At 43.8% G+C, this 22,501-nt stretch overlaps 1 protein-coding gene across 1 annotated transcript in view; it reads left to right on the top strand.

Moving 5' to 3' along the window:
- Positions 1-14,529: 14,529 nt before the first annotated feature.
- LOC115151810 (midnolin) overlaps positions 14,530-22,501 on the top strand; it is a 29,751-nt gene continuing 21,779 nt past the window's right edge. The window contains exons 1-4 of the mRNA XM_029696059.1: positions 14,530-14,835; positions 17,314-17,542; positions 18,983-19,070; positions 19,294-19,356. Coding sequence (XP_029551919.1) covers positions 14,760-14,835; positions 17,314-17,542; positions 18,983-19,070; positions 19,294-19,356 — 456 coding nt within the window. The 5' untranslated portion in view covers positions 14,530-14,759. The remainder of the gene's footprint in view (positions 14,836-17,313; positions 17,543-18,982; positions 19,071-19,293; positions 19,357-22,501) is intronic.

The raw sequence follows: 22,501 nt of genomic DNA, 5'->3' as shown, positions 1-22,501 counted from the left end.
AATCTAACTTGGGTCAAACGTTTCGGGTAGCCTTCCACAAGCTTCCCACAATAAGTTGGGTGAATTTTGGCCCATTCCTCTTGACAGAGCTGGTGTAACTGAGTCAGGTTTGTTGGCCTCCTTGCTCGCACACGCTTTTTCAGTTCTGCCCACAAATTTTCTCTGGATTGAGGTCACTCCAATACTGGATTGTGATGGCCACTCCAATACCTTGACTTATTTGTCCTTAAGCCATTTTGCCACAACTTTGGAAGTATGCTTGGGATCATTGTCCATTTGGAAGATCCATTTGCGACCAAGCTTTAACTTCCTGACTACTGTCTTGATGTTGCTTCAATATATCCACTTAATTTTCCACGCTCATGATGCCATCTATTTTGTGAAGTGCACCGGTCCCTTCTGCAGCAAAGCACCCCACAACATGATGCTGCCACCCCCGGGCTTCACGGTTGGGATGGTGTTCTTCGGCTTGCCAGCCTCCCCCTTTTTCTTCCAAACACAATGGTCATTATAGCCAAACAGTTCTATTTTTGTTTCATCAGACCAGAGGACATTTCTCCAAGAAGTACAATCTTTGTCCCCATGTGCAGCTGCAAACCGTAGTCTGTCTTTTTTATGGGCGTTTTGGAGCAGTGGCTTTTTCCTTGCTGAGCGGCCTTTATGGTTATGTTGATATAGGACTCGTTTTACTGTGGATATAGATACTTTTGTACCGGTTTCCTCCAGCATCTTCACAAGGTCCTTTGCTGTTTGTTCTGGGATTGATTTGCACTTCGCACCAAAGTAGGTTCATCTCTAGGAGACAGAACGCGTCTCCTTCCTGAGCGGTATGACGGCTGTGTGGTCCCATGGTGTTTATACTTGCATACTATTGTTTGTACAGATGAACGTGGTACCTTCAGGCATTTAGAAATTGCTCCCAAGGATGAACCAGACTTGTGGAGGTCTACAATTCTTTTTCTGAGGTCTTGGCTGGTTTCTTTTGATATTCCCATGATGTCAAGCAAAGAGGCACTGAGTTTGAAGGTAGGTCTTGAAATGCATCCAAAGGTACACCTCTAATTGACTCAAATGATGTTAATTAGCCCATCAGAAGCTTCTAAAGCCATGACATTTTCCAAGCTGTTTAAAGGCAGTCAATTTAGTGTGTTAGCTTCTGACCCACTGGAATTGTGATACAGTGAAATAATCTGTCTAAACAATTGTTGGAAAAATTACTTGTCATGCACAAAGATGTCCTAACCGACTTGCCAAAACTATAGTTAACAAGAAATGTGTGGAGTGGCTGAAACATGATTTTTAACAACTCCAACCTAAGTATATGTAAAGTTCCAACTTCAACTGTATCTGTTGATAGACAGAGGCCCCCTTGCACCGTTTATTCAACAACTGTCATAACCACATTCTCAGCAAGGTTATACTAAATGGTATACAGAGTACAGTCCTGTGATTCACAGTAGTAGAAACTCCAGTTTCCATTAACATGGGATATTTTTTTAAAGCCTCCACATCCTGCATACTCTATTCTCTTCCCTTACTGGTCTGTTGGCTGTGAACTACTCTCTCCTTATTAGTTTCTTAGTGGTGATGCTGTGGATCGAGATGTAATCTAGAGCGGTATGTCACTTTTTTGGGAATTCCAGTTATTGTACAGATGGAAGGGGAGGACATTTTGGGGTTTGTCCTGTGGCACATGAATGAGATCTGAGGAAACTGTAACTGAATCAAGTGAATGCCGAGAACAGGGGTATAGAGTTCTTGTTTTGCAATAGCATTGCTCAACAATATGTCATAATATGATGCCATAGGCTGGTTAAACGTTTTGTCAGTCCCCCTTAACTGCACCAGGCTTATTGAACTTCTATTTCAGTCTATGCTGATAGATGGTGACTCATTTACTATTCTCGTTTAACCCACAACTAAAATCTTGCATAAATGGTACCGTAGCTATGACCAAATGATGTTTATATAGTAGATAAGTCATCTCATGAACAGACTACTTTCAGCCCTAAAGCCGTTCAAGTGTCTCCTGGGTATAAGGGCGCACTGGATACTTGTTTGTAAGACCTCTTTATTGGTATAAAAGCAATGTACATTTAACAAAAACATAAACGCAACAAGTATTGGTCCCATATTTCATGAGCTGAAATAAAAGATCCCATAAATTGTCCATACACCCAAAGCTTATTTCTCTAATTTTGTGCACATTTGTTTACATCCCTCTTAGTGAGCATTTTCTACTTTACCAAGATAATCCATCCACCTGACAGATTTGGCATATCAAGAATTGTGTTAAATGGAATTATCATTACACGGGTGCACCTTGTGCTGGGGACAAAAGGCCACTAAAATGTGCAGTTTTGTCACTACACAATACCACAAATGTCATGAGGGAGCATGCAATTGGCATGCTCACTGTAGGAATGTCTACCAGAGCTGTTGCCAGAGAATTTAATATTCATTTCTCTACCATAAGCCACCAACATCGTTTTAGAGAATTTGGCAGTACGTCCACCGGCCTCACAACCGCAGACCGCGTGTGGTCGAGCGGTTTGCTTATGTCAACGTTGTGAACAGAATGCCCCATGGTGGCGATGGGGTTATGGTATGGGCAGGCATAAGCTACGGACAATGAACATAATTGCATTTAATCAATTGCAATTTGAATTCACAGCGATACCGTGACGAAGTCCTGAGGCCCATTGTGAGGTGCTTTTTTTAAGGTATCTTAAACCAACAGATGCATATCTGTATTCCCAGTCACGTGAAATCCATAGATTAGGGCCTAATGAATCCTCTCTGATGTTGCGCAATACAAAATGGCTGAAAGGGTGTGTCTCTGTCTGAGTCTAGGCATGGTTGTGACTTGGCTGGGGTCGATGTGTAAAATATCCCCGGCTCTTCCTGGGGCTGCTGACAATGTTTTTGTTTCAGTGTTTCATTCCAATAGGAGGGGTGTCACATTCTAGAGGGATTTGGGGAGTGCCAGGGTGAGGCTATGGGCACAGGGGTCTAGAAGTGTGTTAACCCCCTCCACTTACTAACACTTGTGTGATTCACTGTGTAAGTGGGGGCAAGCGCTCATCGAGCAAGCAGCATGTCCTTTCATGCTCCCACTAAAATAGTAGGCCCATGTACATTTAGATTTAGTCAATAAATAGGTTGGTAGAAAATTACTTTGCAACAGCGGTAAAAATATAACGTTGCCCCAACGTTGTTAATTTGCCAAGCCATTCATGTCCATTTGGCCAGTGATGTCATGTTGGGAGGGAGAGGGGACTTTGCGATGAGCGAACACTTTCATGTTTTTCTATGTCCTAGTAACCTTTTTATCCTGTGATGTATTATCATTACTGATCACGCACAGTCAATTCTACATGTTATTCACAGCGTATTACTACCATTATACTGCATGGTGGCCTGGTCCATTGGGAGAGCCTCTTCTAGGGCGACAGGTGGCCCAGCAGTTAGAGCATTGGGCCAATAACCGAAAGGTTGCTGGTTCGAATACCTGAGCCGACAAGGTGAAAAATATGTCAATGTGCCCTTGAGCAAGGCACTAACCATAATTTTCTCCATGGCCCTCATACTACTATGGCTGACCCTGTAAAACAACAAATTTCACTGCACCAATCCAGTGTATGTTACAATAAAACACAGAGAGAGTATCAGTCAAAGGTTTGGACACCTACTCATTTGAGGGTTTTTCTTTTGCAAGGCACTGTGCCTTGCAAAAGTATTCATCCCCCTTGACGTTTTTCCTATTTTGTTGCATTACAGCCTGTAATTTAAATAGATTTTAATTTGGATTTCATGTAATGGACATACACAAAATATTCCAAATTGGTGAAGTGAAATGAAAAAAATGACTTGTTCCAAAAATTCTAAAAAACAAACAATAGAAAAGTGGTGCGTGCAACCCCCCAAAAATATCAATTTTAATTCCAGGTTGTAAGGCAACAAAATAGGAAAAATGCCAAGAAGGTGAATACTTTCGCAAGCCACTGTACTGTTTTCTACATTGTAGAATAGTAGTTTTGATGTCTTCACTATGAAGTAACACATGAAATCATGTAGTAACCCAAAAAGTGTTAAACAAATCAAAATGTATTTTAGATTCTTCAAAGTAGCCACCTTTTGCCTTGAGGACAGCTTTGCACACGCTTGTCATTCTCTCAACCAGAATCACCTGGATTGCTTTTCCAATAGTCTTGAAGGAGTTCCCACATATGCTGAGCACTTGTTGGCTGCTTTTCCTTCACTCTTCAGTCCAACTCATCCCAAGCTATCTCAGTTGGGTTGAGGTTGGGTGATTGTGGAGGCCAGGTCACCTGATGCAGAACTCCATCACTCTCCTTCTTGATCCAATAGCCCTTACACAGCCTGGAGGTGTGTTGGGTCATTGTCCTGTTGAAAAACAAATGTTAGTCGCCCTAAGCGCAAACCAGATGGGATGGCGTATCACTGCAGATTGCTGTGGTAGCCATGCTGGTTCAGTGTGCCTGAGTTCACTAGCCTTTTGTCTTAGTCATATATTTTGGCTGTGTGGAGCTTTCCTGTCCAGTTATATCCCTCTCCTCCAACTCTCCATCAGTCACTCCCATATGAGCTGTCCATTTTCCTCTGTTTCAAGGTTACAGTACTAAGCTGTTCTGGTTGCTCTCTCTCTTTCCATAACACAGAGCACCACAAAGGAATGCATTTGTGTTACACACACCCAAGCTTGCGTCACACAGATACACAGGCACACACACACAGACATCTAGGACTCTCAAGAGAGTCAAGTGATGGCTCAGACATGTCAGTGTACTTTTAGTAGCCTGGTAGGTCCAGACAAGTATAATGTGGTTATATGATTGGAAGTAACTTTTATTGGGGGTTAGCGCCAAAGGGAACGGATACCAGGGGGAACACCTTTTTGGTTATCTTGTTTCTCTTTTCTGGCTCATGAGTTATTTGGAACCTTTTGACAAGCAGTGAAGTTCAGTGGACTTTAAAACAGAATTTACCCACAATGCGTGGTCTGTCACTCACGTCACCTCCTCCCCTCCCCCTGGCTAGCTAGGTGACCCTCCTCTCCATGTGTGACTGAGTACTCAGTGGTTCCCTAATCACATGCCTCTCTGCTGAAGCACTTGGAAAATATGTCATCGAGCTACTTTCCACCGAGGACAACCAAGGCAGGCAAGCAGGCATAACTCCTTTAACACGCTTAGACCAGCTCTGGCAGGGCCCAGATTCCAGCGCTGTCCTCCTCACGCCTGCATGCAACCTCTGTCCGACAACTTCCAGTCCAGGGCACAGTGGTGCTGGCACCAATGTCAGCTCCGGAGGCCTGTCGTGTGGCTGCGGCCCGGCACAGAGGAATACGGTTATCACAATTATCACGTGCTGATTGGCCAGTGACACTTTGTGGGAAATTACAAAAACAACGATGTCAGGGATGCCCATGCAGGGGTTTGGCACTATCTCAATTGATAGCAGTGAACCTGTTTGGACTGCAGGGCTCCCCATAGACACGTGCAGATTGGTATAGGCTTAAAGACCACCACCAGCTTGTCCTTCAGAATGTATCCCTGTCAAAAGGGGGAATGTTCCATAGAGGATTCCCAATGATATCCATCTTTCCTCCTGCGTCAACCTCCTATTCCCTGGCCCCCCCCCCCCCCCCCCCCCACGTCAGCCCATTTAGGATTTTCCACCCTCATGGTCTTGAAAACCACATTCACTGCTTATCGCTGCATATTATGGCCTGTGCCCTAGCGACCTAATACGTCAGACCAAACAGGGCTACAGGGACAAATATGGTTCAATTTGCCCCTTTCCATTGCAGCTATCTGTTTGTCAGAGGACATATTGTATTTCAGTGGTTATGAGTGTGTTCAGCCCCGGCCAGGGCGGTCAGGCATCCCCAAAATGCCGTCATTGGTCAGTGCCCCACGTGCGTTAGGAAAGGACGGAGGTCATTCCAGAACTCCCTACAAATAGATTCTCAGGGGATTTTTCCAAAATGCTATAAAAGATGGAAATGTGTGTTTGAAGTGGTACTTGGTACTGGTCGTTCATTGACAGTCAAAGTAAATAATGTAGTGTTGCATCTATGAGAACATACTGTCAGACCAGGAGTATTACATTATCCATTATTAGGTGTCTGACTCCCTTGCCAAGTATTTTCTTAAATAATTAATTTGGCTAATATTAGCCCTGCATGATAAACACATCCTTAACAAGCAGTTAATGTCAGATGTCAACTGGAGGGTAAAAATAGACACATCTGACTAATTAACTCTGAAGTTTTTCTTGGCTGACTGGCTGTATCAAGTAACGTCAACAGAAATAATACACCAACCTGACTAAACATAGCCAGATAGCTATCTCGCTGGACTTAGGCTGCAGTATTAACCTTGACTAGGGTCTTTATTCCCCAGACTATTCTAGACAGTGTGAGGATTTTGTGCAACATCTGTTAATATAAATTATTCAGAGAATAATGCAATCCTAGAAATAAAACATTTAGAAGTGTCTTTGGTGTGGAGAATTCTCCCCTCACAAGTTTTATAGCTACGGAATGCTTTTCTCTGGCAGTGGGTAGTTAAGAAGTCGAGCCACAAATTCCTTTTTGGCTGCTTATGTATTCAAGTCTGTCCTTTTGATCTCTCAAGTCTCCCCTACATTAGTCATATGATATAATAGTGTAGATATAGACGGTCAGTTTGAAGTTGCTGCTCTGACTCACTCCTGGTTTCTCTAATGTAATCTCTCAGGAGTAAATGCTGTTACTGCAGATGGATAACATCTTCAGTACATGCCTTCTCAGAAATCATCTATTGAGAGCAGTAAGTCATCAGTTTGTGCAATGTATATGTAACTGGGGAAGTTACGGGTGAGGAAAGATGGCTACATTTGATTTGCATCTATTTGTACAGTAGTACAGTCCCTTTGTGGAACTTACTGGCATATCCTGCTAATGTTAGACTATTCTCGAAACACTTGACTTCCCAGTCTGCAGTCTAGAGTGCAATGAACCCTCAGCTGTAGATTTACAGCCCACACTAGGCTGTTATCAAATCAAGTCAAATTTTATTTGTCACATACACACATTTAGCAGATGTTATTGCGGGTGTAGCAAAATGCTTGTCTTCCCAGCTCCAACAGTGCAGTAATATCTAACAATTCACAACAATACACACATCTAAAAGTTAAATAATGAAATTAAGAAATATATAAATATTAGGACGAGCAATGTCGGCATTGTGGCGTTGACTAAAATACAGTAGAATAAGGTATATACATATTAAATGAGTAAAGCAGTATGTAAACATTATTAAAGTGGCTAGTGTTCCATTATTAAAGTGACCAGTGATTCCAAGTCTATGTATATAGGGCAACAGCCTCTTAAGGTGCAGGGTTGAGTAACCGGGTGGTAGCCGGCTAGTGATGGCTGTTTAACAGTCTGATGGCCTTGAGATAGAAGCTGTTTTTGTCTCTCGGTCCCAGCTTTGATGCACCTGTACTGATCTCGCCTTCTGGATGGTAGTGGGGTGAACAGGCAGTGGCTCGGGTGGATGTTGTCCTTGAGGATCTTTTTGGCCTTCCTGTGACATCGGGTGCTGTAGGTGTCCTGGAGGGCAGGCAGTGTGCCCCCGGTGATGCGTTGGGCAGACCACACCACCCTCTGGAGAGCCCTGCGGTTGTGGGCGGTGCAGTTGCCGTACCAGGCAGTGATACAGCACGACAGGATGCTCTCGATTGTGCATCTGTAAAAGTTTGTGAGTGTTTTTGGTGACGAGCCAAATTTCTTCAGCCTCCTGAGGATGAAGAGGCGCTGCTGCACCTTCTTCACCACACTGTCTGTGTGGGTGGACCATTTCATATCGTCAGTGATGTGTACGCCGAGGAACTTGAAGCTTTCCACCGTTTATCAGAGAAGGGGGAGAGAGAAAGGAGCTGGCAGAGGGAGAGAGGAAAGTCAGTGAGGATGAGGGAGGCGGGGAGAAAGAGGGGGCGCCCGGGACCGAACCAGAAGGAGACAGGAATGAATGACGTCTCTCTCCAGTGACGATGGTGTGCTATTTGAAGCGTGTGATAGGGAGAAGGCCGCAGCCAGCGCGCTCTACTCCCCTGACGTCACAGATGAAATCAGGCTGCTCTGCTAGCCTTGGCTGGCTGGGCAGGCAGGGCCCTGTGACTGATAATGACCTTCTGTATCAATGATTAGATTACTGCAGCCAGGAGAGAGGAGAGGATACAGGGGAAATGTCAGTGTGCTGCAGGTCTGCAGCCAGTCGCTGCAGAGCAGAGCCCCTTCTCTGAGAGAGAACCATGAGAGGGGGAGATGCAGGGAAAGAGAGAGATTGCGAGGAGAAATGGAGTAAATAAAGACTGCATGAAGAGAGCGAGAGAAAAAAGGGGGAGGGGTGCCCGTCCAGTGCTGATTAAATTAGCCTAGCTAGTCCAACGCTAAGCCCAGGATAATCAAGGATTAGTGGCCAGGGGATTCTGCAGAGTCCAGGCATGTAGGTGTGGATGTGTTCATGCATGTATGTGGGAGGAGGGTGAGTGGGTGGTTTCTCAACTTGTTTGGACCGAGATAGGAAATGGGTGTATCTTGTACTGATCATTGTGTACTGTACACAGTATATCTGTGCACAGTATCTGCATCAGCCCTGATACTGCCTGATTCAGCCCTGAACCTTAGTCACTGTTACTAGCCGGCTACCACCCAGTACTCTACCCTGCATCTTAGAGACTGCTGCCCTATATACATAGTCATTGAACACTTTTCACTTTAATGTTTACATACTGTTTTACCCACTTTATATGTATATACTGTATTCTAGTCAAGGGTCATCCTGTATAACTACTGCTGTACACACCTTTTCTATTCATATACTGTCCATACTGTCTATATTCAGGACTCTGACATTGCTCGTTCTGATATTTCTTAATTTCTTTCTTTTAACTTTTTGGATTATGTATGTATTGTTTTGTATTGCTCGGCATTACTGCATTGTTCAAGCTAGAAATATAAGCATTTTGCTGCACCTGCAAATGTGTGTACCTGTACACTTTGATTTGACGTATTATATGTATTTTGTTCCTTTAGAAAACACATGAACAGCAACATGGCAGTGTCTATTATGTCAATGACCGCTGGCTGGAAAGGTGTGGTAAAACTAATGGGATTCATAAGGCCAGTCTCAAAGAAGTCACTAAGACTTAACAGAAGAAATGAGTGATGTACCAGAAGTTCATTCCTCAGTGCCAAGGTGTCCCATGTTCTACTCTGCCGGGCACTTCTTCCCATTCCATGAACTGACGTTTAACCTTTTTCCAGTCCACACTATGTCCCTATGACACACTGCATCTGGCTGCCAAACAAGCAAATAAACAAATTGAGTTAACACCCTCCCGGCGTGACCAATTTCACCGCTATAAAGGTTCTTATCATGCTCGGGTGGGCGGGGAGTCTTTTTGTGGTGCCTTTCAATGTGACAACACCACTGCCATAAAAGGCAGCAATTATCAGGTCCACTTTGTGGGGGTGTTAAGTTTACAACGTTTGGATCTGGCTGTGCTCTGTAAGAGTGGCTGCTGGGATGGAGGGGTGATGTCTGGCTGAGGAGCCAGTCAGGGTGTCCAACTGTCTGCCTCCCGAACTGGGATGTGCTGTGAAATAAGAGAAATTATTATGGCTCAGGACATGATCTGAAAACAACACCACCAGCTTTGAGTCATTTCCTGGTGTTTGTCCAATGATGTAGCAGCAGTACACTACATACTGAACCAAATAGTTAGAATTCAAGTCAGAATTCTTAGTCATGGATGGTGAGGTAATTGATGTTTTGATAGCCATCATTGACAGTGCTGCCTGGAGGGCCAAGCTCATAGCTCCACACTTCTCTTCCTCATTGACACAGACCTGCCTATAGACACTGGTCCAGGTGTAAGAGCTAGTCATGTTACTCAACAGTTGAATGACCTATTATTGACAAATGGCTTCTTTGATTACACAGTAGACAATGTACATTTATCCTGTTATAACTGACACTTAGGAATGTGTTGACCAAGACTGTGATCGTGTGATGACACCTCAAATGTTGTTCAGTGGCAGTTGAAAGACAGAAGAACAGTGTGCCAAGATACACCGTAACTGCCATATGTTGTATGGAGTAAATGTCAGCCTGATGGTGAAATGCTTGGACTATATCCATCAAGAGGCTACCAGGTTTCTGGTTCAAAGTTAAACTCACTAGTGCGAGAGTATATATGAATTGTTTTGTTGTTGTATGGATTTTTAGTGTACAGTACACATACATTTTTAAAACATGACAAATGGGGTTGATTACTTATTCTGGAAACCGTGTTTGACTTACTAGTCTAACCATTTATAATGTGAACATTGAATAACCTAGTTGGCACGTTTGACAATTTTTCAATCGCATGTTCTGCGCTGTCGTCTGGAAAACCACTGATGTGTCATCAATGGTCTGTGACTGAGCTGTGAACCACTTCAGTTGAAAGGAGTTCCTGGTGCAGGTATGGAATCATAGCCCTGACTGTACCCCAGCCCAGCCCTCCAGCCCTACTACTGTACTTCCCAGGCTCTCTCTTCAAACAGGCCTGGGGGTCAGATAACTGGTTCTAGTGGTGAGTGGGAGCTTTCCTGTAAGTAAATTCCATGTATTCTAAGAGGTTTGATGATCTGCCATGGGCTATATGATCTGAATACCAATATTCTGCCCTCCAGTATACAGGTGCACCTATGACTTGAATAACTCAAGTTCTGACTCATCTCTAAACTCTCAGGTTGGTTAACTTCCCACACCGTAAATCTATAAGGCTCACTCATCTGTGTCTGTGTATCCTCTTAATGTCTTTATATACAGTGTCATTAGGCTGTGGCAGGTGTGTCCCACTGCCTTGCCGTGTGATTCAGGAGGATATCATCGCTTGAGATTAACAAGCCGTGAACCGCTTAAATCCGGCTTGTCTCTTTCTCCGAAGCCGAGGGCGGTCCACTGGTGACTTTGATGGACTGGAATGCCGTTCACCCACACAAATATGCCCACACAGGCCCCACACACACACACACACACACAGACACACGTTCACAGTGTCACACTCCCACAAACATACTCACTGTCACAAACATCTGATATCAAATGTGAAATGTTTACAACCCACCCACACCACTCCCATGCTCCCTTGTCAATAAACTCTTTCCTGTCCAGAAGTATGTGAGAAGTTGCTGTGTATACTGTATATGGTAACTCTGTTAGTATGCCTACACATGGTTACCCAACCACATACAGTAATCCGTCTGTATGGCTGTTTTCTTATGATATTCTGATCCCTATGATAATATTTGCCCTATAAGCCCCTAGAGTCTATTGACCCGTAAATCTAAGTAACATAATAAAAAAATCCCCATCAAAATCCATCAATTTAAACTAGATATGTTTTTTTACATGGGCTGTGTCTCAATCCACCTCATCCGCCTATGCCGCCCTTCCGCATCTGCGGTGGAAAGTGGCAGAGCTACAGTGCTGTTTGTCAGATCAGGAGACATCCCGAAAATCGGTCTTCTCACAAAAACATCTGTAACATCCGAATGGTTTGGCCAGAAGCTTCACGGGACTCGTCTGAAGTCGGTAACGCTGATGTGCTAACTTTTGTCTGTAGCGTTTGAACCATTTGGGCTACAAATATGACCCCACTGTAGAAAGGGGAGACCCTTCTCCGTTTTGCTCTACGACCCCCACAAGTGTCACGGGACTCATCTAAAGGTAACCCATACAAATGAATGGAAGTGTGGAGGTAGTTTTGTGCCAACAACAAAACATATCACTTCACTTCACATATCTTTGGAAGATAGCTAAAGGGGTCCTAAAATTGTAGCTAAATGATCTATGGTATGACCTTCTTTAAACAATTCCATATGCCAGCTTAGAACCACCCTCACCCAACGGATTAAACTTTTAAGAAATAAGCAAAAGGCGATGGTAGAATGTGTCACTCCCTCTAAAACAAATGCCCGCTTCTCAGCCAAGAATGTTTTTTGCCCCCTGAGGAGAACAGGCTGTTATGAAACCCTTTTTTTGTCCTGTAAACACTGGACAACCAACATATGTATCAGTGCCAGGAAGCTGAGTCATGTGTGTGTGTGCACGGGTGGGTGTGTGCAATCATGAGGTAGCCTATAGCCTCAGAGCTTCAATAGGAGCAGTGTTTAACCATATTGTGTGTGTGGTGCTCAGTGCCATAAATGTCTTCTCTTACACTACATATATAAAAGTATGTGGACACCCCTTCAAATGAGTGGATTTGGCTATTTTAGCCACACCTGTTGCTGACAGGTGTTTAAAATTGAGGACACAGCCATACAATCTCCATAGACAAACATTGGCAGTAGAATGGCCTTGCTGAAGAGCTCAGTGACTTTTGTGGCACCGTCGTAGGATGCCACCTTTCCAACAAGTCAGTTTGTCAACTTTCTGCCCTGCTAGAGCTTCCCCTGTCAACTGTAAGTGCTGTTATTGTGAAGTGGAAACATCTAGGAGCAACAACGGCTCACCTGCGAAGTGATAGGCCACACAAGCTCACAGAACGGGACAGCCGAGTGCTGAAGTGCGTAGCGCGTAAACATTGTCTGTCCTCAGTTGCAATATTGACTACCGAGTTCCAAACTGCCTCTGGAAGCAACGTCAGAACAATAACTGTTCGTCAGGAGCTACATGAAATGGGTTTCCATGGCCAAGCAGCCGCACACAAGCCTAAGATCACCATGCCCAATGCCAAGCGTCGGCTGGAGTGGTGTAAAGCTCGCCGCCATTGTACTTCAGAGCAGTGGCAACGCTTTCTCTGCAGTGATGAATCAAGCTTCACTATCTGGTAGCTCCACGGACTAATCTGGTTTTGGCGAATGCAGACGAATGCTACCTGCCCAAAAGCATAGTGCCAACTGTAAAGTTTGATGGAGGAGGAATAATGGTCTGGGGCTGTTTTTCATGGTTCGGGCCCCTAAGTTCCAGTGAAGGGAAATGTTAATGCTACAGCATACAATGACATTCTAGATTATCCTGTGCTTCCAACTTTGTGGCAACAGTTTGGGGAAGGCCCTTTCCTGTTTCAGCATGACAATGCCCCCTTGCACAAAACGAGGTCCATATAGAAGTGTCTTGCGATATCGATTAGGGAGAACTTGCCTGGCCTGCACAGTGCCCTGAACTCAACCCCATCGAACACCTTTGGGATGTATTTAAACACAGACTGACTGCGAGCCAGGCCTAATCTCCCAACATCAGTGCCCGACCTCACTAATGCTCTTGTGGCTGAATGGAAGCAAGTCCCCGCAGTAATGTTCCAACTTCTAGTGGAATGCCTTCCCAGAAGAGTGGAAGCTGTTATAGCAGCAAAGGGCAGACCAACTCCATATTAATGCCCATGATTTTGGAATGAGATGTTCAATGAGCAGGTGTCCACATAGTTTTGGTCATGTAGTGCATCTCTCAGACTCCTCCAGCAGTGTGGTGCTGGTCTCTCATCCCCCCTCTCTCATCGCTTCTCTCTTTCTCTCTCACCCCCCAACCCCCTCTCTCTGGTCCTGGGAGAGGCTGACTCATCATGCTGTGATGTTTGGGACTGTGACTCGTTTAGAGGCATCTCTGCAACGTCTCTGCCTGTGGGTATGGGTTCATCATTGAAACACTTTAGCCTCACTTGCCTCAACAAGACTGTGTCCCCTGTCTTCAAGGAAATAAGGGGCATTGGGTTTATCAAGTCATTGTGTTTCAAACTATATTGGCATCTTTGTAAAGTGTGCTACCGTGCTGACACACGGCACAAATGAATATAACTACTTATGATGTAACATTACAATCTACATAGCAATTTACTGTATCACATCTACTTGTGGACTTCAGGTAAGGGTTTGCACACAAACTGACATGTACAACACTTGGTCTTGGCCTACCACATGAACAATGAATCACTTGTATTAATGTGTAATAACTGTCAAGGTATGATTCCTGGCATAGGATTGCCATTGTTTGAGGAGCAACCTGGAAGTCATCAACTACAGAACTGGTCTCTTGCCAAATAAACCTTTATTTATATTCAGGTAGGCTGTATCCATGCATTGTGTTGTCCTGCACTGGTTGCCAAGTGATGTTTTTTCTGTTTTTTTTCTGTCGTCAGTGGAAGGTTACACCCCTCCTGAAATCGCTCCTTTTGTTAAGGTCGTAACTCAGTTGAATATGATTTATGTTTTTGTTCTTCGGGATAAAAGTCCTTACCCTTGTTTAGACTACAATAGATGCGCAATCACAGACAATCCCGTGCATGATTTAAAGCTTTGCCCAAGCACATTCTTTCCAAAGGTGGAGAACGAATTAGGCAGCAGATCTTGGAAACGAACTCTCATGTGAGGAAGAATTCCGTGGCTACCTTAAATGGCATCCTGACGTAGCAAGAACCGTAGTCTACTCTCCACCCATAACTGAGGGCTCGTTTAAAAGGTGTCTCGCCTCCCGAATTGCACTTGTAATACGAAAGACACTGGTGGGTAAACGTCATACAGGCATTTTAGGACAATTGGAACTCAAGCAGTGAGCAAGAGGAGTACAGAGCTGTCATTACTACTACAGTCGAGACGCACACATTTGTCTGCGAACTTACTGTCACAGTGGATAGGATAGTCTACTGACCTATGTGGATATAGCCTACTTCAGTCTTTCTCATAGTTTGGGAAGATTTACATGCCAAAGCTGGGGAAACGTGTTGGAAAAACCCAAGCTTTATCGCAAAGCTTTAAAGTTCTCGCCACAATAATTGGTAAGTTACATTCAAACGTTGGACTCATGTCAAACCTAAGAATAGTCTTAGTGTATATTTGATAGCTATGTACATTGATGATTCTAAAGTTTTAATAGCCTACCTTTGAATAAAGGTTAGAAATTTGAGTGGGTTAGATTTGTACATGTAACTCTTATCTTTGTTATGTTTCTAAAAGGCCACCTGGGGCACCTATTTGATAGCGGACATTGATACATTGTCTCACCGTTTGTTTTGGTGACATGCATTGCATTCAAATGGAGTTCTGCCAACTTCTAAGAGTTTCTAAATTATGCATCTACATGTAGCCAATTGACTTAATAATGAAATTGATATTGGCAATGGAATTGGTGTTATCTGCAGACAGTGAATGTGGTGTTTTTTATTGACCTATAGGACAGCTGATGACAGCACGCAACCATATGTTATGCAATTATAAGCCGACCACACAGCCTAGCCCACCGCCTAGCCTACCTCCTATATAGATGCGAAGTGCAGAGTCTGTGATATTATATCATTATCCAGACTGACCTTACAGTCAGCTGCAGCTGTACTCAGAGGGAAATTGCCGGTAGACTAGCCTACTATTCATTCGAAATGTGTTATAAACACCTTCAACAACAAATAGACAAGTTAAGGCTCCCCAAGTGCCTCCATTGACCACTGGATGGCGAGCGAGTATCTTGTTTTCATTAAGGTCCCAGAGTAAACTCTGTTAACGTTTGCTCTACATAGAATACATATTTCGCACTTTACTATGTAGGCTACGATATTTACAGTAGTCAAAGCGGCCCGTTTTAAACGTTTCTCTTAAAGCTATGTAGTAGCCCATGACTCGGTCAAAGTTAGCTTTTTCAGGATCGGCTTTAAACTGGGGTTGGAGAATACTCTTATCTTAAGTAACCTGATGTCTGTGATATTTAGGGGTTGACAAGTAGGGTATGTGAGTTTATGTTGCAGAAGAAATAGTATGTGCATTCAGAGAAGTCAGTGGATAAACATGGGGATAGTTTCACAGCAGTTGGCAATGCGCAATTACGCACAGAATGTGCTGTCGAAGTGAGTAGTCAATATTGCCTCTTTTTCTTGTAAAGCTGATTGTAGGAATTGCATGACGTAGGAACCGAACCCTGTATATCTCTAGTGTACATTCTATCCCGAGAACATCTCAAAGAGCTGATGAAGAACCGCACTTCCTGAAGGGAATACCCCATCTAATGCGCAATTTGCATACTGTGCGCGATTACTTTAATGGTTTTGGATGCAGCCAGATGAAGGAAGGAGATGACGTCAGCACTGTACTATTAGTAATGACGACGATACCCAACGTGTGTAACCTGAAGTTGCGCAACATTGTATAGTACATTTCGTGACATAGTTATAGGAAATGGACAATGTGGCAATTTAAGTGCATTGTACAACCTACGTGCATTGTTGCCATTGTAGCCTGCATAACCTAGAATAAAACATAGTCCTAAATTTAAAGGCCTACCCACATACATTATCTATGTAAGAATATGAGGTAGGATGTTTTCATTACAGCAGTCTTCGGTATTGGATTTGAAATTCCACCACATATAGAGCTATCTTCTGTGACTAATATATTATGAATGGCTCAAGTTGCCTGAGTGCTGGAACGATCCTATTGCTTGACGCGCCAAGGCCTGGCCCCCTTCAAGCCGATTGGTTATTTGTGACAAAATGGTGTGGGAGAGAAAATGGGAGGCATCTGTTCGCCACGTGGGTGTAAATCTACTTTTGCCATTGGCTTAGATCAACAGCGTCTTCGAGAACTTCTCTTGTGATTGGGTAGAATGTCTGCGGACTGTGAGAGTATTTTTTTATCGTTGTGGAAGTGAGCTACTTTGAGACAATGTTCATTGTCGATTTTTCATTCGAGCTGCTGTGGTCATGGGTGCACAGTGGATAGCTATACAGTATTAATCTTACGAGGCTTTTGCATTCTGTAGGTCTTGTATTTGGCTTCAAGGCAGCTTTCAGTCCCATGCATTTAAAACAATAATAAGGACAGAAAGCTATAGCCTGTGTTGCGCATTTTCTCACAGAAAGGCAATAGTTATTTTCGTAGTTGATTGTCCGTGGCATATTCCCTGTGAAACAAATACTTGTATTGCTGCTTGGCATTCATTCACTTCTGAAGCGTTTAAAAACCTGGAACATTTGGAGTAGTCGTTGGAACCTCTCTTGAGCAAGTTGCATACACAAGAAAAGCGCAATAAAGCCTTTCTCTATATGAGAAAGGGAATATTCTCATGGTCGTATCAGAAGAGCGAGGACTCGGGTTTATTCAACCTCTCGGCATACAGAGAAAGAAAGGCACCAGGAGAGAGAGAGAGCCTCTTTCTCTCTTTTGAATGCAAGCAGTTTCTCTCTCTGAAAACAAGGGACACTGCGTAAAGGGTCGGCTCTTTCTCTCCAACCCCGTTCAACTTGCATTGTCTCCCCCCTGACAACCAGGCTATCGAATGGACCAACATCCTAGCGCCCGGAGCTGCACCAGCCGCGGGGCTCCGTCCTGCGAGGCCGTCCCGAGTGAACCCTCCATGAATTTGTATATCCATTCCACAACCGGCACACGCTTCGAGCTCGCTCTTCCCCTGGAGGAGACTGTGGAAGGACTGAAGAGAAGACTTTCTCAGAGACTCAAAGTACCAAAAGAAAGACTCGCCCTTCTACATAAAGAAACGTGAGTAGACTACATCTATAAACGTCAGTATATCTGCCTACATATATATACATATGTATACGTGATATAGTATTTGCTATGTTAAAATATCTGATGTATACAGGAATATTTTGCATTTATTTAAACGGTAGAACATTGTGGAGATCAAGAATTGCATAGGTTGGGTATCAGCACTATATTCAAGGGAAGACGATATTGGCCAGTGCTACCAGTATTGGAATTAGGCATGGAAACGCAAACGGGTCAGTCACGGTTTGGAGCCGTAGCCTATTGATGAGGAACTTGTGGGGCATACTTGTATTGATTCCTTCAGCGTTCATTATAAATACCATTACTGATTAAATATATTTGACAAATCATTAATTGCTAAGATTTATGCATTTGCTGAATGAAATGCATACGAGCAATGGTGCATGTTTACTTAATTTATATAGCTACCGTCTGACCATTGTATTTGATCTTAAATAAATACACAATTATGCTGAGGCTTTGGGGTTAGAATCTAATTGATGCTATCGATACCCAAGTGGGGTGCGCCATTGTATTCCATGGTTAGTGTTATGTGAAGGTTAGGTGAAGACGAACGCAAGGCATCCCTTTAATTTCTCAATTTTCATGATATATTGTTACACACAACTTTCTACAATCACCTTGCATACCAGCGAACGCATATTCACTGTTTTCTGCTCACGTTTTATTACGAGGAAACCCCCTGGAGACAATCCCAAATGAATGGAGAGAACATAATTGCCATTTTGAAAAGGGGAGCTCTTGAGTATATGACGATAGTTTAACAACGCTTTACAATCGTGTGTTGCACATTTTTTTATTTAAAGAAAACTGAAACTGTTTTAGTCGGTTTTCACATGAGTCAGATTTTCGTGCGTTAAATGACAATGTAAGAGCTGTGGTATGATAAAGGAGGTCTTTGTCATTTGATGCAAATCGCCCTGTCTCATTGTTTTTCTTTTAAATAACAACCATCCCACATCCCCCTAGAATAATCGCCTCCAAATCAAATCATCCCCTAAAACCGAGTACCTTTTTTAATCATCTCTCCAAATAGCTGAATTTCGGCGCTGCTGACTCCCTTTGTTCAGCTGGAGGTGACATTTAGTTCACACTGTACAGTACAGTAGGATAGGCTTTTCACAAAGCAACGCTTCCACTAGCCTACTGTCACGGTTAAGAAGAGTGACGTTAAAGTGACAATGCTAGTGGTCTGTGTGGTGACATTATCATTCATCAACCTGTACATGACATTCACTTTTTTTCACTTCTTTTTGTTGTTGACTTGAGGAGGTCCTGAAAAGGACCACTCAGAATGACAAATGAAATGTCTATCCAGTAAATAGGCGGAAGTGTTCCTAAATGTAGGAGTTAGTCAGTTAAAATGTCCGTTTGGCTGTAAACTAATATGGTGTTTTTTCTCCCCCTCAGGCGTCTGAGTTCAGGAAAACTCCAGGACCTAGGGATATCTGATGGGAGCAAGTTAACACTTGTACCTACAGTTGAAGCAGGCTTAATGGTAAGGATAATCAGACACATCAACAGTGTGTGTTGTACTATAAACCCAGGTGGGTTTTTGGCCTCAAGATAATAAAAGTGTTATTAATATCAGACAGGTTAATGTAGGTAATTAAGTCTGTGTTGATCTCATCTCCTTCCTATCTTTGAATGCACAAGTCTTTCTCCTTTGTCTACTAGGCTTACAAGTAAATCATGTTTTTCTCCTTGTCCTTTCTTTGAAGTCTCAAGCATCAAGACCAGAACAGTCAGTGATGCAAGCTTTGGAGAGTTTAACAGAAACTCAGGTAAGAACTCTTTCAAGTCATTTTATTTAAGTGGCCTTCATTAATAGATCATTTAGTATACCTGCTTTAGAGATCATACAATGATTAAATCATTGATTTGAAATACACCTGGTTTAATGTGAAACTTAAACAGGTTGCCCCTGGAAAAACATGGAGAATGATGTTTTAAAGTGAATGAGATCTGTTTGCATGTCAAGCTGGAGCAGTCGAAAATAGTTTAGAGAAGAGCTAAGATAAGAGTGAGGTTGCTGATGAACACAAGGCTCTTTCCATGTTTAATGTTAGCCTCTTAAACAAGCAAGCTGGCCACTGGGCACTGTGGATATTAAAACCAACACCCTCTGGTCTCCTGGCAACTTCTACTGTGTGTGTGTGTGTGTGTGTGTGTGTGTGTGTGTGTGTGTGTATGTGTGTGGAGGCAAGCCCAGGCAAATCCAACCCAACATGGGCCTGATTGAGAGTTCAGTCAAACCCCCATCCGTGCAAAGCCCTGGCTGGCTCTCCCTTCTGGCTCTCCCCTCACCATAGAGAGCTGCCTCCACGAAGCCAACGCAGATAGACTCAACTCATAAACAGAGATTAAATTGACAGATGTGCGTTTCGATCAACAGTGTCCTATAGTTCCTGGAAGCATAGAATGCATGCATGAGTACATAGTGCCCGTGAACTTGATGTACCTTTGTGGAACTGTTGAAATACAGTAAGAATATGAGTCAGTGGTTTGGTGTGAGTCACTGACATGATAAATAGTGAAAGTAAAGGGATCAGGTCTGATCTGACCTCCTCAACCTCAGAGCGGATGAGGGAGTCCATGGCACTGACAACAGCGATGACGTACTGTCTCAGCAGCTGACTGACTCCAGGTCTGTTGTTAAGTCTGTGATGCACATAGTTGCAGTAAAAATATGTTACTAATGTTAAGACCTTGTCATAAAATGGACCAGTAGCACACCTATATTTGGGGGTTGTGTGAATGTGTTATTGAAGTAGCAAGTTTTACTTCCCTACTAACGTCAAGATAATGAAGTTTGAGGACAGAAAACACATACTGGTAAAACGCATAGGAGCAAGTCAAAACCTCAGTGTGGCTTCTCTCCCACTAATATTTTTCACTGGAAATCCTGGCGATAGTGTGTGTGTGAGCTCAGCGCCTAGCCTGCCTGCGCACAGCACAGCGGTGACGACAGATGAGTGAGTGTGTTTGTGTGTGTGCGTGGGTGGGTGGGAGTTGGGTGTGCTGGAAGCACGCCTTTCTCATCATGCGGTACGCCTTCACTGGGCGGCCCCACACTGACTGCTGTTTGTACTAGTCAAGGCTTTCCCATAATTCAACAGTGCCAACCTCAAACAGACTCTACTCTGACTGGCCTCAGCTCTGTATTCAAGACCTATTGACCTCGCCTCTCCTCCTCTCGAGGGGGGCAGGCAGGCAACAGGAAAGGGCATATACAGCAGTTAAGACCTATAGTCATTTTGAGTCACTTTGGTATGACTTCCTTCTTCATCAAGCGCGCCTCTTGTCTCCAAGACTTTACTGTAAGAATGTGAGCTGGTGGAACTATTGCCTGGTGAGTCATTCAATGGGCTCATATGCACAGACAAGAATGAAAACCCAGTAAAATAAGAATGCCAGTATAAAACTGATTTAATGTGTTTCTATCAGGGAGAATTGATTCCTGCTTTATAATTCATGAGGCGGAATGGGACGATATAGATTGGGGAGAGATTACAGATACCGGGTAAGATTAAAAAAAATAGCAACACAAGCTTTCCCATTCGCTTCCTCCTCCAACTTGGGGGCTATCAAAAATCAATCAATGCTCTGAGCTCTTAGAGTGTCTGATAGGTTATCAGATACCCCCCGTATTCCAAAATAGCCAGGTCAGTGGCTGGCTGGTAACATTCGGAAAATTGGTAGCTTAAGCTTCTCCATCCCTCACCCTCCTCCCTCCCCCCAAATATGTGTGGTCTAGTCGGGGTTGGAGATCAGGTAATGTGCCAGGAGTCCGGTGTGTTCATAGAAGCCCAGCTTATAACGGTTCTAGTCTGCTTCTGGAGGAGTACTCAGCACCCTGCCCAGTCGGGTGGCTTCCCGGGAGAGATCTATTTCAGACTTCCGTGGAGCAGGATAGAAAGTGTTTTATGGAAAGGGAGGCCAATTATCGGAACTCATCCATGGCCCTATCATTTCATTGTGCTGTGGTTTGCAAGTCTTGTTCTCTGCCCAGTGCCTGCCTGCCACCTGCAGTCGACTACTGTATGTCCTGCTGTATTTTGACTGTGGTAGAATAGGCTGGACTCTGTCAAGGGCACTGGCTCCCTTAATTCCTCTGCTTGACTTCCCAGGCAAATTTTCTCCTGACATCTAAGCTGCATTAAGCCACCACCTCCTGACAGTCCATCAAGACTGGGCTGGGTTTCACCCTCTGTCTGCCCGAGATAGGCTTAGGTTGAGCTGAGCCTGGGATTGTGTCTGTCTGTGGAGCAAACTGTATTTAAGAGGCTTTCTTCTGTTGGTGGAAGAATGAGAAAATGCCCCTCGAGCTTGGACAGACAGAGTATAGTGATGTAATGTCTGTGTATGAGAAATATGCTAGGTCGATGAAGAGTAATATTTACCATGGCTGCTTATAGTCAGCTTCATTAGCTGCTATTCCTTGATGTTTTAGTTTGGAAAATAAGGATTGTCCAGTCCTTTGTATGTTATAGTGAGTGTTTGCTCATTGATGCTTGTATGAAACCAAGCCCCCTAACCTAACCATCCCCCACACACTTCCCTTCCCCCACCTCACCCTTTTGTTCCACTTTTAAAGCAGAACCCCAGTCAAATCCACAAAACCTGCCTATCTGACTGACCCTCCAGTACAAAACAATGACCCAGAGTCAAGCTTTAGGTTTAGGTCTCCCCGATGACTGTTTTCCACATAGGCTGGAGCCAATTGAGTGAAACAGTGCTACGAGGCCATTTCAAAATCAATGTATAGCCCAGCTGGAAGGATAGGAGGGAGGAGAAGATTGCCATGTTGTCCTGGAGGAAGAACATATATTGTCTTTTGGGAGGCGGTGTCTTGGCCAGGTCCCTGAGGAGTACATTCTTACATTTCTGTTCTACGTTTTCTCACCTCCTCCTCCCAACACCCTCCTC

The sequence above is a fragment of the Salmo trutta genome, chromosome 17 (genome assembly GCF_901001165.1).
Source record: "Salmo trutta chromosome 17, fSalTru1.1, whole genome shotgun sequence".
Classification (NCBI taxonomy): domain Eukaryota; kingdom Metazoa; phylum Chordata; class Actinopteri; order Salmoniformes; family Salmonidae; genus Salmo; species Salmo trutta.
Note: the sequence above shows the minus strand (reverse complement) of the source record. Positions and strands in the feature narration are given on the sequence as shown.